At 44.1% G+C, this 20052-nt stretch overlaps 1 protein-coding gene across 1 annotated transcript in view; it reads left to right on the forward strand.

The window, feature by feature from the left end:
- LOC124268336 (ribonuclease 3-like) overlaps nt 1-20052 on the forward strand; it is a 72302-nt gene that overhangs the window by 45536 nt on the left and 6714 nt on the right. Inside the window, 9 exon segments of the mRNA XM_046703308.1 lie at nt 1858-1996; nt 2386-2506; nt 4315-4414; nt 4683-4785; nt 6122-6291; nt 6561-6664; nt 6865-6970; nt 18053-18194; nt 19316-19398. Of these exon segments, the coding sequence (XP_046559264.1) occupies nt 1858-1996; nt 2386-2506; nt 4315-4414; nt 4683-4785; nt 6122-6291; nt 6561-6664; nt 6865-6970; nt 18053-18194; nt 19316-19398 (1068 nt within the window).

Below are 20052 nucleotides of genomic sequence, written 5' to 3' on the forward strand. Positions count from 1 at the left end.
GGAAGTGAAAACACATTCGCCAACAATCGGTACAACGAACAGGGAATCCTCCCCCAAGCTGGTAGCCGCGCCGCGAAGTTCAGGTAAGTCAAACCTTACTCGGGCACCAGACAAGAGGGGATCGACCACGTCCGAGACCAACGATGGCAGAATGCGGAGCTGCGTCTGTGAGGGTTGCCTAGGGGCAAACGCCTCGCCAGGCAAGCGGAACTCAGTCGAAGTCCACGCAACCAGCAGGCACCGCTGCCTGGGGTAGGCCCTCGGCAATTCTCTCGCCGGACCTCCCTAGAGTCGAAGCAAAACGAAGCCGCCGCCATGCTCCTCGACCTCCCCAAGCTCCATTGCCTCGGCCCGAGCCCGAAGTCAGAGGCTGGGTCTCCCTCCGTGAAGAGGACCCTAACCCCACCGTGGACTGCCTAACGCTAGGAACCACAGGAAGGGAAGAACAGACAGACTGCTCCACGTCAGCGCCAGCCGGCGTGCGTGGACCCCGGTCCCGAGACGCTGGAGGCAGGCCAGGCAGAACTGGTGCCTCCGCTCTCATGGGGCGGGTGTGCGCAGGACCGGAATACCAGGAATACTCAACGGCCCTCGCTGAGCCCGAGAGGGGACTGGGAGCACCTCCTCTCCCGAGGCAGCCAGGCGCCCGGATCAGAAGCCAGAGGCAACGGATCTACAGACGCCTCAAGGCCAGGGATCGAGCCGAGCCCGGCGATCCCACCCCTCGACTCTCCGCCCCCGTCCGAGTGGGTGAGGAACTCCTGCCGGAGACCTCCAACCGACTCCACTTAACGAAGGACTTCATCGAAGTCCATCTGCTGCTGAAACATAGACTCCATCAGTGACATGTCAAAACCACTCGAAGTGGCAGGAGAGGGGAAGGGCCGCGGATTTTTTCCCTTTTGACACACGCTTGGACTTAGACGGGGAACCTGGGCGTCAGGTCCCTCTCCGCCTCACGCATTTCGAGCGATAGAACAAGGTGTCGGCAGCCCGCCTCTTCTGGGCCCGGGAAAAGGCCAGACAAATAGGGCAGGAGTCAGCCTCATGGCCTGTCTTCTCCAGACAGGCCGCGCAACAGGTATGACTGTCGCCCGGGGATACTCCCCTCACAGACCGAACAGCATGAAAAGGCCTGAAACAAACACGCGAAATATGTTAGTTAACGGCGGCCAGCAGCATATAAACACGTAGAAAACATTGAAAAACTTCATTGAAGGTTACCGGAAAGTAATAGTTGGTTTTAATAATGCAATATTACGACTCACATGGCACGCTAAACTTCCCGCCATGGCAGAGCAACACGCGCGTAACCACGGAAAGTTCACGGCGTAATTTGTATTAATACAAAGTCACAATTATGAAACAACCAACTGTAAAGCTTTACTGTTCTTGTTTTTAGACAAATAAAGACCATACATACAGGTGGTGTCTCAGACATAGTCTCTTTAACAGCCGCACGGCTCATGAATGGGTTACTCAAAACACGTCTGTTCACGGCCGTGACAGCAGAAGGAATGATGATACGGGTCTAGGAGCCTACCCAGTTGGTGCGCATGCGCTAAGGGAGGTAACTCCGTGAGGTAGGGTCCGTATAATAAATAAAAGAGTTTATTTATTGTACAATCTTTTTATTCAAAAAACATTGATACAACTGTCACAGGACATTTTTCAGCCGGAAAATGCATAATATGTACCCCAAGGACGATCTCTCTGGAAAAGAATGGAATATTGCTGAGTGATGCGTAAAACTGAACTCACTCACTCACTAATACATAGTCTTGTATAGCACAGTTTTAATCTTAAGATTATTACCAAATGAAAACATGCTTGAAACAGACTATTTCTCCCCTGCAGCTTGCACTGACCCACACATCATACCGTGTCAACTATGGGACGAACCCCGACCACGCCCGTAACTCGCTGGCCAACTGCGGGATGAGGCAGGTGGAGTACGGAGACAGGAAGATACACTATGTCCACACCAGGAAGAGAGGTGATGTCTTTGTAGCACAGGGGCATCGGGTAGCCGAGGGCACGCGGGTTCGATTCCCCACATCCGTGAAAATGTGTGAAGCCAATTTCTGGTGTCGCCTGCCATGATATTGCCAGAATATTGCTAAAAGCGGCGTAAAACCATACTCATTCTTTGTAGGGCAGAACTCGATACCGTACAGAGAGTTTGATCCTGTCAAATATTAAAAATAGGGTTCAATCCTCTGTCATGCCAAATTATGTAGGAGATGGTAGTTGTCATTACCCTGAGAGAGAGGGAGAGGGAGGGAGGGACCTCCAGCTTTAAAGCCACAGTCCACCCTATTTCATCTGACCACTGAGCTTACAGTGAGGAGCACCCAGGTTGTTTACTCCATGTTCTGTGTCCAGGAATCAACATATTAATTGACATCATGTCCCGCATGGGCAACAAGCAGGAGTCCATGTCAATGATACCACACAACGAGAGGCTAGAGTTCCTTGGAGATGCCGTCGTAGAGTTCCTGTCCAGGTCAGTCTGCAGACACTACTCCTGTCTATCCATAATAGAAGACTTTATTATGACACTGCTATCGCCTGTCCTACATGTTCCAATGTTTACCTGTCCTACATGTCCCAGTGTTCACCTGTCCTACATGTTCCAGTGTTCACCTGTCCTACATGTTCCAGTGTTCACCTGTCCTACATGTTCCAGTGTTCACCTGTTCTACATGTTCCAGTGTTCACCTGTTCTACATGTCCCAGTGTTCACCTGTCCTACATGTTCCAGTGTTCACCTGTCCTACATGTTCCAATGTTCACCTGTTCTACATGTTCCAGTGTTCACCTGTTCTACATGTTCCAGTGTTCACCTGTCCTACCTGTTCCAGTGTTCACCTGTTCTACATGTCCCAGTGTTCACCTGTCCTACATGTTCCAGTGTTCACCTGTCCTACATGTTCCAATGTTCACCTGTTCTACATGTTCCAGTGTTCACCTGTTCTACATGTTCCAGTGTTCACCTGTCCTACATGTTCCAGTGTTCACCTGTCCAACATGTTCCAGTGTTCACCTGTTCTACATGTTCCAGTGTTCACCTGTTCTACATGTTCCAATGTTCACCTGTCCTACATGTTCCAGTGTTCACCTGTCCTACATGTTCCAGTGTTCACCTGTTCTACATGTTCCAGTGTTCACCTGTTCTACATGTTTCAGGGTTCACCTGTCCAACATGTTCCAGTGTTCATCTGTTCTACATGTTTCAGTGTTCACCTGTCCTACATGTTCCAATGTTCACCTGTCCTACATGTTCCAGTGTTCACCTGTTCTACATGTTCCAGTGTTCACCTGTTCTACATGTCCCAGTGTTCACCTGTCCTACATGTTCCAGTGTTCACCTGTCCTACATGTTCCAATGTTCACCTGTTCTACATGTTCCAGTGTTCACCTGTTCTACATGTTCCAGTGTTCACCTGTCCTACATGTTCCAGTGTTCACCTGTCCTACATGTTCCAGTGTTCACCTGTCCAACATGTTCCAGTGTTCACCTGTCCTACATGTTCCAGTGTTCACCTGTTCTACATGTTCCAGTGTTCACCTGTTCTACATGTTCCAATGTTCACCTGTCCTACATGTTCCAGTGTTCACCTGTCCTACATGTTCCAGTGTTCACCTGTTCTACATGTTCCAGTGTTCACCTGTTCTACATGTTTCAGGGTTCACCTGTCCAACATGTTCCAGTGTTCATCTGTTCTACATGTTTCAGTGTTCACCTGTCCTACATGTTCCAATGTTCACCTGTCCTACATGTTCCAGTGTTCACCTGTTCTACATGTTCCAGTGTTCACCTGTCCTACAGGTTCCAGTGTTCACCTGTTCTACATGTTCCAGTGTTCACCTGTCCTACATGTTCCAGTGTTCACCTGTTCTACATGTGCCAGTGTTCACCTGTCCTACATGTTCCAGTGTTCACCTGTTCTACACGTTCCAGTGTTCACCTGTCCTACATGTTTCAGTGTTCACCTGTTCTACATGTTCCAGTGTTCATCTGTTCTACATGTTTCAGTGTTCACCTGTCCTACATGTTCCAGTGTTCACCTGCCCTACATGTTCCAGTGTTCACCTGTTCTACATGTTCCAGTGTTCACCTGTTCTACATGTTCCAGTGTTCACCTGTCCTACATGTTACAGTGTTCACCTGTTCTACATGTTCCAGTGTTCACCTGTTCTACATGTTTCAGTGTCCATCTGTTCTACATGTTCCAGTGTTCACCTGTTCTACATGTTCCAATGTTCACCTGTTCTACATGGTTCAGTGTTCATCTGTTCTACATGTTTCAGTGTTCATCTGTTCTACATGTTTCCATGGCTGGAAGAGGGAGGCTTGTCAACTTATAGAACAGCCATTGTTCAGAATCAACATCTGGCTGTTCTAGCAAAGGTAACAACTTTGTAGAATGATCAAATCCCAATGTTAAAGAAATTCAGCAGATGGTATCACACATGGTGTTACACAAAGTGTGTGTTTTTATTGGGTGATGTGAGATATATCAAATCTATGTCCCCAGCTTGTGGTAGGGCAAGCCATAACTTGTTTGTCATATCAGCATTTATTATTAATATAGCGAGTATACTGTCGAGTGTGGCATTGAGCAATGAACAAAGTGTAATGTTTATCAATCAGTGTAGATACAATCTTGTGTTGACAGAAACTCCACCTGCAAGACTTCATGCTGTATGCACACGGACCTGACCTGTGCCATGAGTCCGATCTCCGCCATGCAATGGCCAACTGCTTCGAGGCTGTCATGGGTACGTGTATCAATTACTTATACAAGGGTTGCAGGCCATCTTCTCCAGATGCAGAAGAAATGTTTTTGAACAAATTAATTTGTTCTCAGTTTTTGAAAGCTGGGGAAGGTTAGTGGTTAAAGCATTCCCACATCATGCCGAAGATGCACTTATGTTCACCAACTGTTAACTAATGTTTAGTAGTGTTCACCGATGTCCAGTAGTGCTCACCAATGTTCAGTAGTGTTCACCGATGTTCAGTATTGTTCACCGATGTCCAGTAGTGTTCACTGATGTCCAGTAGTGCTCACCGATGTTCAGTAATTTTCACTGATGTTCAGTAATGTTCACCGATGTCCAGTAGTGTTCACCGATGTTCAGTATTGTTCACCGATGTCCAGTAGTGTTCACCGATGTTCAGTAGTGTTCACCTATGTTCAGTAGTGTTCACCGATGTTCAGTAATGTTCACCGATGTCCAGTAGTGTTCACCGATGTTCAGTAGTGTTCACCTATGTTCAGTTGTGTTCACCGATGTCCAGTAATGTTCACCGATGTTCAGTAGTGTTCACCGATGTTCAGTAGTGTTCACCGATGTTCAGTAGTGTTCACCGATGTCCAGTATTGTTCACCGATGTTCAGTAGTGTTCACCGATGTCCAGTAGTGTTCACCGATGTCCAGTAGTGTTCACCGATATCCAGAATTGTTCACTGATGTTCAGTAATGTTCACCAATGTCCAGTAGTGTTCACCGATGTCCAGTAGTGTTCACCTATGTTCAGTATTGTTCACCGATGTTCAGTAGTGTTCACCGATGTTCAATAGTGTTCACCGATGTCCAGTAGTGTTCACCAATGTTCAGTATTGTTCACCGATGTTCAGTAGTGTTCACTGATGTTCAGTATTGTTCACCAATGTTCAGTATTGTTCACCGATGTCCAGTAGTGTTCATCGATGTCCAGTAGTGTTCATCGATGTCCAGTAGTGTTCACCGATGCTCAGTAGTGTTCACCGATGTCCAGTAGTGTTCACCGATGTTCAGTATTGTTCACCAATGTTCAGTAGTGTTCACCGGTGTTCAGTAGTGTTCAGTAGTGTTCACCCATGTTCAGTATTGTTCACCAATGTTCGTAGTGTTCACCGATGTTCAGTAGTGTTCACCGATGTCCAGTAGTGTTCACCGATGTTCAGTAGTGTTCACCGATGTTCAGTAGTGTTCACCGATGTCCAGTAGTGTTCACCGATGTTCAGTAGTGTTCACCGATGTTCAGTAGTGTTCACCGATGTTCAGTAGTGTTCACTGGTTTTCACTGATTTTCACTGATGTTCACTGATGTTCCCTGATGTTCCATTGGCAGGGGCGCTGTTCATTGATGGAGGCATCGAACTTGCGGACGAGATCTTTGCACGCACCCTGTTTGAGGAGGAGCACTTGTTGAGTGTTTGGAATGATCTCCCCTTGCATCCACTGCAGGAAGAGGAGCCGAATGGTGACAGGCACTGGATAGAATCCAGCTTTGTCTTACAGGTGAGTGTTGCTTTTCCTGTGTGGATTCAGGACGAGGATTGGTGACCAGCACATTGGATCAGGTTGTTAGGCACACTGACTTCAGTACCTTTCATCATAAACTGTGTTATGTCCCTTGTCTGTGCATGGATCTGCTGATCACTGGTTTGAATCCCAGGACTGTCTTCATTCTTACTGCCCTAATTCAGATGACTGTGACATCGCTGCACTGCAAGTCTAACACACACACTGCAACACACACTGACCAGACATGTCTTTTTCTTTTTCAGAAACTCTTGAAATTTGAAGAGTCCATTGGAGTAAATTACACCCACATCCGTCTCCTGGCCAAGGCTTTCACTCTGAGGAACGTGGGCTACAACCTTCTCACACTGTAAGTTCACCATCCCACCCACCCCTATAACAGATAACCACTCCTTTGGGAGGACTTCATGAATTACCAAATGAAGGTGTTGTGTGTTAATGCAGTTATTTGAGAGGTTATATCAGAAAGAAGAGGAGAATCTTTAGTTCATATTTTAATTCTACTTGGAGCCTGGAACCATGGTAACTGAAATGTTTTTTCTCTGACAGTGGTCACAATCAGAGACTTGAGTTTCTAGGAGATACAGTTCTGCAACTGGTGGCGTCAGAGTACCTGTTCCGACACTTCCCCGAACATCATGAAGGTCATCTGTCGGTGAGTTGGTTCCTAAACATGGCGGGTACACCAACAGCGTGAAATGTTGAATCACTGTGCATGATTTGTTTGTTTGTTATCACCGCTCACTGTAATATTCCAACTATATGATGGTTGTCTGTAAATAATCGCATCTTGACCAGACAATCCAGTGATTGACATCACGAGCATCGATCTGACATAAGGGATACAGTGACATGTATCACCCTGTTAGTCGCTGCTCACTACATGGTTTGTCTTGTTAACCAACCATAGTATATTCAGCGTCATAAAGCTATTGTTAACACTTTTTCTTAAAAGTTGTACAATTTTCGTTCCTGTTTGAAATATATACACCTGAATGTTTTACAAACTTTCTTAACAGTATGGAAAAACACATCAGGCCGTTGAAATGTCATTACGTGTCAGGCTGTAGGCTTTTTTTTATCTGGTCAAGCCAATGGGTCCGTGGAATATGCACATTGACCAGGTCACCCCAGAGTCACAACAGTCCGAGATGATAGGCACATGATTAAGACTGCGTTACGTAACAGATTCTTTAACGCAGCAGATCTTCAGACAGAACACTTCAGTGTTAACAATGTAAGGATATCCAGGAGCATCGTTCAATGACATGTAACGGCAGCCGGATGGTTTAGGCAGGGATAACTCCAACTTGACGTACTCCACTGCACATGGTCGAAGGTAATCTTACCGGACAGCGTTATTGGGGCGAGTGTCCCACTCCTGTAGCAGTACCATTCCTGCAAACTATGCATGGCTTTGATGGTTGACCCATAACAGCAAAACGACAACGCTAGGCCTCACAGGGCCAGGATTATCATGGAATTCCTTAGGCGGCAGGGTCTAGGCGGATGGAGTGGCCAGCATTCTCGCCAGACCTCAACCCAAATAAGCATTCCTGGGATGAACTCGGTCGACTTGTGTATACACGTCACCCAGCACCAGTGGATATACCAGGACTCTACAAAGCTCTAGTAGAGAAATGATATGTGATTCTGTAAGCTCTCTGTATGAACTCGATAAGAAGCATGAGAACAAGGTGCACCTGTGTCTTGGACGTGCGAGGAGGGTACACAAGATATTGAATGACCGAGTGCTTCACGTTTGTCATTTTCATTTTGGGGGTTGGTCTATACACATGGTCCTGAAACCTCTGTACCCAACAAGATCTGAAATCTGACATTTTTTTTATCAATCGCGGAAAAAGTTGTTTTAAGAAACCATCATGTAATATTGTGCTATTTTCACCCTTCACACTTGGGGTGACAAACGGGTGGTGGAACAGCACCAGAAAACATTCAGGTGCAACTCAGCACAGCCAAGTTCAAATGACCCCAGCACTGTTCCACCAGCCGTTTGTCACCCCTTGGTGTGATGCGTGAAAATAGCACAATATTACATGATGGTTTCTTAAACAACTTTTTCTGCGATCGATAAAAAAACGTCAGATTTCAGATCCTGTTGGGTACAGAGGTTTCAGGGACCATGTGTCTTATTTATGTATTGTGCACTTATTGCTATTTTGAGTTATTTAATCATTCATTGTTCTCATTTGAACCCAAACGGACTATAATAGGGCCACAAGGAGTCTGTTATGATGGGAATGCGATGCATTGAGCAAATGTGGGGTAATACATATGATGAATATAAGGTAACAAATAGATTAATAAGTATGAAGTTGATGTTTTACTCATTATATTCAATGAAATAATAACAAAATAAATTCTCTGACATGTTTTGAACATGCTGACAGTGTTATTGTGACAATGACCAGTGATCAGATTACTGCTTAATAATTAAACATGTTGACTATATTTTATACTTATCCTGACATGCTTAATTGCTTGTCTTCTTCTTCTTGCGAACTATAGAGGAACACTTGAATACCCTTTTGAAGCTCCCTTCAAAAAGTGGACGTAAAATCACTCACCCCAGTTGTCTCCCTTTTTGCCCATCTTTTGGCGCGAAAGTGGTCACATGATCGGCCATGCTTGTCACTCTCTCCTTCTTCACCCTACTGGACGGTTGTGAGAGCGCCTGGTCCCCTATATATCCTATGAATTTTAGGCTTTTATACTAAATTAGGCTGTATAAGGGCTTTATCAAGGATTTACCAACAATATGGTTTGAAATTTATTCTAAATTTGTCCGTTTGTCCATGTCTCAACTTGTTTACATTTCATGAAGACTTGCATTTCTTCCAGGTTTCGATTGTCGGCTGCTGATCCGCATTTACTATGTCCTAACTGCACTTCTATATGTTCTTCCAGCCTCCGCTGTAATCTTTGTCAGCATTTATCTCAAATTGAATTTTGTAATTATTTATATTCTGTTCATAGACGTGCCAAGGACAAATTGAGACGTCAATTACAAGTCATGTCTCAACAGGGTGAATGCGTTAATAACCGTGGGTTGTTGTCTGTCGAGGTACATCATTCCAGTGTGCTGCCGGTGATGTCTGCAGAGCAGAGAAATGAGGATTCCGGCCTTAGGAAAAGATCATCTTCGACTCAACAATCCTCGTCGCAGTCCAAGAAGACCAGGACGCCGTCTGCTGCGAAGACAAAGTCGCCCTTCAGACAAGTCTACAGTCAAGTCGTCTATGGAAGAAGTCGAGGTCCTTCGCCGCAGATATCAACCCATCGGAAGAAGGAGACGTCTACAATGAGCCGCCGCTCCTCATCCCAGAAGTACCGTCGAGAAAGAAGACGAGGTCTTCTTCTACACTGACGTCTGCAACTATAACAACGCAGACAGACGGCCTAGCTGCGCAGACTGCAACTACCATAGAGGACAGGCAGTCCTTAGATGACACTTCAGCACTGTCAGATGCAGCGTCATCTGTACAACAACAGCAGTTATCAGCGCAGACCTTCAACCCGGGCATCTTTATGCAGCAGTTTACCCAGCAGATGATGGACCTGATGGAACGTAGGTTCGCTCAGGAAAAGACTGCAGAGAAGCAGACGAGTCTGCAAGAAGGACGAACATTGTCTACACCTCATTGGGATGAAGAACGCAACCTGCGTGAAGGAAATGTTCGTGAAGGGAACGCCCAGGATGACAGCAACGCTTCTGACGAATCTCGCGAAGGCATTCGCAGAAGGACCACTGGTGAAGACACTCATGGAAACAACAACCGAGACAACACCTGCGAAGGCATTCACGAAGGAAGCAACAATTATGAAGGAACTCCTGCTACAGAGAAGGAGCATTCGCGAGGCATCGCAGATCATCTTCATCCTCGGACTCAGACAATCACCAGAGGTCTACGCGCACACCAACAGGTCTTCATGGTCGTCACCACGCAGATACAGATCACCTAGTACATCTCCAATAAGGCACTCACGAGTGCCTTCGCGCAGGCTTACACATAGATCTTCACCTAGAGATCAGGACCAACGGCAACGATCTTCGGAACGAGACACGTCAAAACCGGAAGATGATGGAGGAGTCATCTTCTCCGATACACAGATCAAATCATGGATGGCTAATGGTCTGGAGCTTGCATCACCATCTAAGGAGAATAATGAAGCTTACACATACATGATGTCTAACGACGATTTTGACACGCTAACGCTGCCACCCAATTATCCGGTACTGGACGTCCCAGACAACCTCAGCTCAGACTTCAAGAAGGCAACGAAGTATCAGAGTCAGAGCATTCCACCGCTTAATGCTAAGAGATTTTCACTTACATCATGTGGAACCATTCATGAATGCCCCAGAAGTAGATGAAAACTATAAACTCATCAATGACGCCGTGATCAGGACTTATAAAGTGGAGGACAAGAAGCTAGCTAAACCAGACACAACCACTAGACGTACCTTCTTTGGACTAGCCAGATCAAGGGCCATCAACGAAACCCTAATTGCGAAGTTTGCAAACTCTACATCTGAAGAAGATCGGATGATCTACTCAGCCTTACTTACCCAAAGGAAAGACCAACAGTTCATGTCAGAACACCTAGCGTCTACATCGGCGGGATTAACATTGCTACGAAGACAAGGTCTACTATCATCTTGTAAATGGAGTGAGAAGTTTACCAAACCACTATGCAGAGCTCCATGAGCAGCAAAGAATATCTTTGCAGGAGAAATTGTGGACGTAGCTAAAGAAGTTACGAAGGAGTCCAGAGAAGTCATGATGATCAAGTCCATCGATACACTGGCCAGCGTTATCAGACAGACATCACAGCGCAACTCTGGCAAATCTAACTTTGCAAGGATTCAGAGAGCTAGAGACAAGAAATATGGCAACTCTACAATAACTTTTGTGTATTCAACACAATCAATTTTAGGCGCTTCATTGAGACTGATCACAGTCTACAAGTATCAACGTTAAGCAAGTATGAAACCTTCAGCTGATCATCTGTATAAAATGACGCACTGCATTATCTTCAGTGAAGAAGAGAAAAGTCACAACAGCCAGGGAAACAGTCTACCTACATCGGTATTACGCTTAAATCTTTTCGCTTTCCACTCAGCCTGCTATACATGCGGTTCACTAGGGTATTCTGGCAAGTTACGGACAAGGCCGAAAGTGTTGATGAGAGAAATCAACGACTGCACCAAGATTTTACAAGGATCTTATTCCTGCAACACCGCTGACGTCACATCGCGGGAATCTGAGATAAATCAAATGCTGCAATCTGATTGGTCCATGAGAGACAACGTCCTGTGCAGAAGTCAGGCACAGCTCACGTGTCAGGAAGTTAACTACAATCGTAAACAACATTTCAACGTGGGAGGAAGGCTCCATTTACAGTCCAGTTAGCGTGATTTGACCGTCTTCACGGGTCATAAGGACCTTCCCTGTCAGCAGTTTGAAGATTGGTAATCTGACGAATTGCAGCGACATACGTTGACGATTTCTGCTCGAGGCAGTCAGTCTACTATAATTAGACTTCACAGCGATGGCAATTCCAGTACATCTAGAGACGACGAATTATGCATCATCACTGCACTTGTGGCGATTCTGATGACAAGCCCTTTTAACATATTATCGGAAGATTGAAGAAAGTCATGTTGACAGAACCGGACATGTTGCTCTGCTGCCATTACGGACATGGCAAGGGTACCTACAACGTAGGATATGAGGAAATTTTTGGGAAGATGTTCATCTTACCGCAGAATCGCATTGTCGTCTCAAAGAATAGCTGGGTCTAGATACAAGCCATGGTATCTCAAGCACTTCTCTCTCCGTTACCACTACGAGAGTGGCAGAGTCTACTCGATCTCTTCACATCGGCGCAAGACACGCAGAGGCAGTCTGGATCCATTCGTCCTACCGAACGAACTGAAACCATACCTATTATGGTGGACACAGAAGTCGAATGTCTGTGCAGGAACCTACTTAGCAGAGCCGAGATCCAACACTCATCTCTACGCAGATGCGTCCCACCAAGGATGGGGAGCTCACTTAAACAACAAAGTGGCATCGGGAAAGTGGTCGAATCAGGAGCAAAAGCTACACATCAACATGCTAGAGTTGAAAGCAGTTATAAACGCCTTACTACACTGGTCCAGCATACTAAGGAACGCCAACTGATGATCCATAATGGACAACTCCACAGTGGCGCTTCTTCATCAACAAACAAGGGTCAACAAGGTCAAGAAGCATGTTGGACCTCAGCTTTCAACTATTCAGCATAGTAGACAACCCGAACATCGACATAAAGCCACACATTCCGAGCCAGAAATGTGATAGCAGATGTCCTATCCTTCCTATGAATCTGTCACCGGCGGAATGGATGCTACACCCAGAGGCATTCAAGGACATCATTCGACAATAAGATCCCCACTGGTAGATTTATTTTCAACCAAGTTCAACAAACAACTATCAACATTCGTCTCTCCTCCGTCCCAGATCCTCAAGCATGGGCAATGGACGCCTTTGAGCATATCGTGGGAAGGACTAAACGCCGTGACGTTGTTACCTCCACCGGCACTAATACCGAAGGTATTACAGAAAATCAAGATGATGAACAAGTTACAACTGATTTTGGTCACTTACTGGCCAGTGAAAGAGTGGTTCCCCAACCTCATACAAGATATAGGAAATCCAATCCTACAACTTCCAAAGTGGCCAAATCTACTGATTCACCCACACACCAAGCAAGCACACAGAAACCCAACAATGTTTCAACTATCACGACGCGATGTGCTTGAGGAAAAGAGGATATTCCACCAGAGCTGCCAAAGCAGTAACTTAAAGCCTTACTTAAGATCAACCTGTAACTTGTATGATGGCAAGTGGCAAAGTTTTGAGAAATACGCCGGAATAAAGGCTTCACTGCAATAGAAGCAACACATCCTCAAGTGGCGGAATACCTTTGTCATCTTAGACAGACAAAACGATTGAAGGGATCTACACTCTCTACATACCTAGTGGCCTTGAGCTCAGTTATCACGATGAAGACGGGTATAAAACTGACAAAAGTACCAGAGATACTGGCACTACTATGCTCATTCAAGTTGGAAGACCAACAAAGAAAATTCAAGGCTACCGCTTAGATCTCAACGTGGTTCTACAACATCTTACCAGCGAAGATTACGAACCACTAGAAAGGACATCATATGAGAAATTAACTCATAAAACACTGTTCCTCATAGCCTTAGCTACAGCGGCAAGGATGTCAGAAATTCATGCTCTAGACTGCGAACGAACAAGATTTGACACGCATCGTGACACAGTGCATCTGGAACTAAGATGGGATTTTATAGCAAAGAATCAACTGCCCGGTCAACCAGACAGACAATTCCATATCCCAGCACTATCATAGATATTAGGACCACAGGATACACAAGGCTGATCCTTATGTCCAGTCAGAGCATTGAAAATATATCTACAGAGGTCTAAATAAAGGAGACGAAAATTCAAGCGCCTTTTCATCCCTCTATCTACGGAGACACCTACAGAGGTCTCACGTACGACCATATCAATATGGATGAGATTTGTCATATTGAGAGCCTATAAAGCAGCAGGACTTGATCCTCCACGAGCCTCCAATCCTCATGAAGTTAGAGCTCTGGCATCCACACTGGCATCCACGGAAACTGCTCCATATCAACAACAATGGAGGGTTGCTTCTGGAGGTCGGAGACGGTGTTTGCCAACCACTACCTCAGAGACATGGCTACAGAGGACGTCTCGGGCATACACCAGTTTGGGCCGCTTGTTGTAGCACAACAATTGACGGTACCTCAAAGGCGCTGAGATAAATCTCACCCTTTTGTCACGTGACTTGTAAAAGCCAACACTCAACAGAGTACGGTTTTAGAGTCCATGCGCACGTCTAGGACAGGCTAGCATGAGTGATAGACCCGGTACTTGTAAGGACTTACTTGTACACGATGTAGGGTCACTTATCCACTTGATGCATGCATCAAGAGATGGAGTCGTATAAAATCCACACAAGATGTCAGGAGAAGATTTCCAGGATAAATCTGACAAGTTGTGGTCCCCCCACTCATCAGAGGAAGCTGGAAGAAAGCACAAATGACATTAGAAGTTCCCAAGGGGGTATAAGGATGTAAATCAGCAGAGAATCCAGAGTGGCTTGACCCACCACCGTTTCAGTCGGATTCTACAAGCAATTAAGCATGAGTCAGGATAAGGAAAAATATGTAATTTTCTGACTAAAATTGATATTTTACACTTATTCTGACTCATGAGGTTAGCCCTCCCAACCTCCCCTCATGGCACTCTGGATTTCCCTGCAAACCCAAGTGTCGGGATCAAACTAACAGAGAGAGTGACAAGCATGGCCGATCATGTGACCAGTTTCGCGCCAAAAGATGGGCAAAAGGGAGACAACTGGGGTGAGTGATTTTATGTCCACTTTTTTGAAGGGAGCTTCAAAAGGGGATCCAAGTGTTCCACTATAGTTCGCAAGAAGAAGAAGGCTAACAATTAGGCATGAGTCAGGATAAGTATAAAATATCAATTTTAGTCAGAAAATTAAAGTTGCAGGCAACATTGACGGCTCCTTGGCTTGGATCATTTCTAAACATTTGGTACCTGATGTCGAAAGCAGTAAAGGTTATAGCTGATATGGATCGTATCATTGTCAGTAATGAGAAATACTTCAGGAGCCGATTTTACTAGCGCTTACTTCAGCTAGACCAGAGTTACCCCCCTTAGACCACAGCTAGAACTTTTACCCTGACCCGGAACGTTCAATCACTGACAATCTTTAAAAACTGCCTAAAGACCTCCACTGCAGTGTAGTTTAATTTTGTGCAGCGTTAGCTCTCGTCATTGTCAACTGAAATCGACATCATCGCCCATATCTGCATCGCGGACCACGCTTTGCAGTGGTAGTCTCTTTATAGCAGATATCGTCCCTGCACTTTCCTTCAGACTGTCGTGATGTTTTGCACGGTAATCTGCCGTGTTTCGGTGGCTGTAAATGTCGATGAAACTTATGATACATTCGCAATGTATCCCCTGGGTCAGCCGGTGATATAAAGAAGTCCCTATTTCGCTAAATCTGCCCCAAAGCTTTGGGTTTTGAATGTAAGCATTATTTATGATGACTGGTACGCTGCTGAAAGTCTGTTTGCGTCATATTTAGCGTGTTCAGCCTGGAGTTGTGGGTGAGTTTGTTTGGTACTCTTTTTCTTTCATTTGGGGCACGATCTCAAACAGTTTTTTCCCTTTTCCCTGCATTTGTGCAATTTTCAATGCCATATGGCCGTAATAAAACGATCAAACTTTTGATATGCATGTAAGAACACGAAATGTTAAGCATCTTCTGTTGATGCATACTGCCAAGTTTACTGCCTTCTGTGCAGAACTTGAGCAGCTATGTTTAGAATGTAGTATCATCAGAATCTGATCGAAATCCAATATGGCGCCAAGCAATGCACATTTTGACATGCACCCAAGAACAAAAATGTTCAACACACTTAGTTACTACGCGACTGCCAGATTCTAGCTGCATAGTTGCGAAAGTAATGATGCTGCGCGATTTTTTGAAAATACATTTTAGTACAAAATAAACAACAGAAGCAAACATCTAGATATCCGTAGCTAATCAAGATATCGCAACATAGCTTATGGGCATTAATATTTGAGGTATATGTTGTATATCTGCACATTTACAGCGCTCTGCAGTTCATACATTCAGAGTTATGGCTTGCGAAAATGCCTACCCAACAAACTCTGCACATTTCCTCGAAACATCTTCAATCCAATATGGCAGCCGCGATCAATGCGTGACTTTGACATAGGACCAAGAACAGAAAAATGCTTTAACAACCAAAGCCACTTCAGAACAAGCGCTTAAACTGTTGTATGTGCTAAGTTTAGTTTGGCACACAATGGCAAAGAAGCCCGTGAAAGTTTTTGAAGACAACTTTTGCCCAAAAGTAGCCCAATATGGCGCCATCATATAAACATAGGCACATTTGACGATGCTACTGTGTAGAAACATGCATAGACACAAAGTATGCAGCGCTTGAAAGTCGTAGTCTTGTAGTTTTAGTGCAGCACATTTTGGGAGGTATGCAGTCAGGATTTTGCTTGAAAAACATCACCAAAAACTTCAATCCCAAATAGCGTCCAAACGGTGCATTGCATTTTAGCGACTTGAGTCAGATCCAGGCGAAATTGTAGGCATTTTGATTGAGCATCTGCTCCAGAACTTTGGCAAACATGGGAGCATTAGTTTTGGAGATATTTGCATTTGCATTTGAAATTTTTGAATTAATTTTGAATTATCTGCCCTTTGCTATTGAGCCTACAGCCTAGAGATTTTAATGGGGAATATCTACACCTTGGTGGGCATCTGGGTGAATTTTTTCAAGCGAATCTGTCCAGCAGTGCTCTTTGTAGGGCTGGAACAAAATACGGCGGAAGAATAAATAATAATAATAATAAAAACATTAACGATTACAATAGGTCTCCTGCCTAAAGGCAAAGGAGCCCTAATTACATTATTCTGCTTGGCTTAGATATATTGCATTTTGCATATCTCGCTTTGAGAAATAACACCCAAAGTTATTCAAGTAAAAACACTCCTTTCTAAAATGTTCATAAATATTTGATTCTAGTGATTGCGAGTAAGTAATTGAATTCATGAAGCATTAAGGTTTGATTCACCGAAAATGAAGTGAATCGTAAGAGCCCTAGTACTTAATGACAATGCTGCTCTGATTAGCTTAAGTGCTCTTGTATTCTACAGGAATATTTGTTATGTTTTGGATGTAGTTGTTATTTGAAATTGTCCTTTGAATTTCTGTATTCTGAGGATACATTTCTGTTTTATGCTGCATTACACCACTTTCAGCTGTGTACTGTCTCACCCTGGTGAAAATCTCACTACTCATCGTGGAATGTTTCTAGTAGAACTGTACTGTCTCACCTTGGTGAACATCTCACTACTCATCGTGGAATGTTTCTAGTAGAACTGTACTGTCTCACCCTGGTGAAAATCTCACTACTCATCGTGGAATGTTTCTAGTAGAACTGTACTGTCTCACCCTGGTGAAAATCTCACTACTCATTGTGGAATGTTTCAAGTAGAACTGTACGTTCTCACCCTGGCGAGCATCTCACTACTCATTGTGGAATGTTTCTAGTAGAACTGTACTGTCTCACCCTGGTGAACATCTCACTACTCATTGTGGAATGTTTGCAGTAGAACTGTACTGCCTTGCCCTGGTGAAAATCTCACTACTCATCGTGGAATGTTTCTAGTAGAACTGTACTGTCTCACCCTGGTGAAAATCTCACTACTCATTGTGGAATGTTTCTAGTAGAACTGTACTGTCTCACCCTGGCGAACATCTCACTACTCATCGTGGAATGTTTCTAGTAGAACTGTACTGTCTCACCCTGGTGAACATCTCACTACTCATTGTGGAATGTTTCTAGTAGAACTGTACTGCCTCACCCTGGTGAACATCTCACTACTCATTGTGGAATGTTTCCAGTAGAACTGTACTGTCTCACCCTGGTGAACATCTCACTACTTTGTGGAATGTTTCTAGTAGAACTGTACTCATCGTGGATTGTTTCCCTGAACCTCAACTTAATGCAATGTTGAATAAACCACTTTTCGTCTTCCGCAGCTGCTTAGGAGCTCACTGGTAAACAACCGCACTCAGTCTATTGTGTGTGACGACCTTGGCATGTCTGCGTACGTCATCTATGACAAACAGGGTCGTGAGAAAATCGAAATGAAAACTAAGGAAAAAGCCGATCTCTTGGAAGGTATGTAGTTACGGACCTCTGTTTGGTCTTTTTGGTAAACTTTCACGTTATTTTGCCATTCATTATGTACGCAGTTTGCAAAGGGACAGAAACCTTATAGTTGATTTTCGCTTCAGTGTACCTCTTATAGTTTGAAGATCCAGGTTACAATTAATCTTCTGTAACCCATGCTTGTCGTAAGAGGCCGTTAACGGGATCGGATGGTCAGACTCGCTGACTTGGCTGACACATGTCATTGTATCCCAATTGCATAGATTGATGCGCATGCTGTTGATCACTGGATTGTCTGGTCCAGACTTGATTATTTACAGACAACCGCCATTTAGCTGGAATATTGCTGAGTGCAGCGTAAAACTAAACTCCTTTACTCTCATATTAGAGTTTGCCGTGTGAACACCCAAAATACTTGTCAGTCTGTGAAGTCAGGTTCTCTTTTTTCATAACAGTAAACATCCCTGAGAACACAAGTCATTTAAGGTTTTTAATGAATTCACCATATTCCCCTGGAAAAATTGTAATGTCTTCTGATGTGTCATGTAAAGGCCAGGGTCACAGGTTAATGGTCAAGGTACCAAAATAGAATGAAAATGTTTTCAAATGTGTACCAACTTTTTTATCAATCAAAACATTTTTGAGTGCTCACATAAGTTGAGTCCCATCCTCGCTTCTCTCTTTAACTTTCCTATATACTTTCTCTCTATATCTTCCTTAGATGTATGATATTGTAAATGCATGTATATAATTATTAGGTAGTGGATAACTTGTCCCCAGTCCCTTTCACATCTGAATAGAATATGTTTAAATCAAACCAAAATAGAATGAAATATGTTTTGTATCATTGAAACTTCAGTTATATACACATAACATTTGTAAAGTACACATCTCAGTGAGAAGTATTGCATGGAATGATGCTGAAGGTTGAGATTCATTAGCATTTTCTTATTTTCTGCTAATTTTAAACTAAAAGATCCTTCAAGATTTTGTATGAACAGTCAGCAATATTCTTACACTACAAATATGCTGAATTTTTATTCAGTTTTATTTATATGTTTTCAAGCATAACGTTTAGGAATTTTTATTTGGACAGTTACACATTGCATGTATTTTGATTTGCTGTTCAGCTTTGCTGGGTGCCCTGTTTGTGGACAAAGACCTGAAGTATTGTGAGGTGTTCTGCAACGTCTGTTTCTTCCCCCGGCTAAAGGTCAGTTAAACTTAAGTAACCTCTGCCTCCAGCTCGGGCACAGCTTGCTCTGTTGAACTGAAATAACCCTTTTCAGCTGTTAGTTGTGGCAGCATTCAACCCAATTACATCTGGTTGAAAGTGAGATATGTCTCATCCAGGTGTTGTGAGATATGTCTCATCCAGGGGTTGTAAGTGAGATATGTCTCATCCAGGGGTTGTAAGTGAGATATGTCTCATCCAGGGGTTGTGAGATATGTCTCATCCAGGGGTTGTAAGTGAGATATGTCTCATCCAGGGGTTGTAAGTGAGATATGTCTCATCCAGGGGTTGTAAGTGAGATATGTCTCATCCAGGAAATGTAATTGAGATATGTCTCATCCAGTGGTTATAAGTGAGATATGTCTCATCCAGGAAATGTGAGATATGTCTCATCAAGGGATTGTAAGTGAGATATGTCTCATCCAGAAAATGTAAGTGAGATATGTCTCATCCAGAAAATGTAAGTGAGATATGTCTCATCCAGGAAATGTGAGATATGTCTCATCAAGGGGTTGTAAGTGAGATATGTCTCATCAACAGGTTGTGACGTATGTCTCATGCAGGGGATGTAAGTGAGATATGTCTCATCCAGAGGTTGTGGTGAGATATCTATCAAAGTGAGATATGTCTCAT

This window comes from Haliotis rubra, unplaced genomic scaffold (genome assembly GCF_003918875.1).
Source record: "Haliotis rubra isolate DU_JTF1 unplaced genomic scaffold, ASM391887v1 Scf1370, whole genome shotgun sequence".
Classification (NCBI taxonomy): Eukaryota; Metazoa; Mollusca; class Gastropoda; order Lepetellida; family Haliotidae; genus Haliotis; species Haliotis rubra.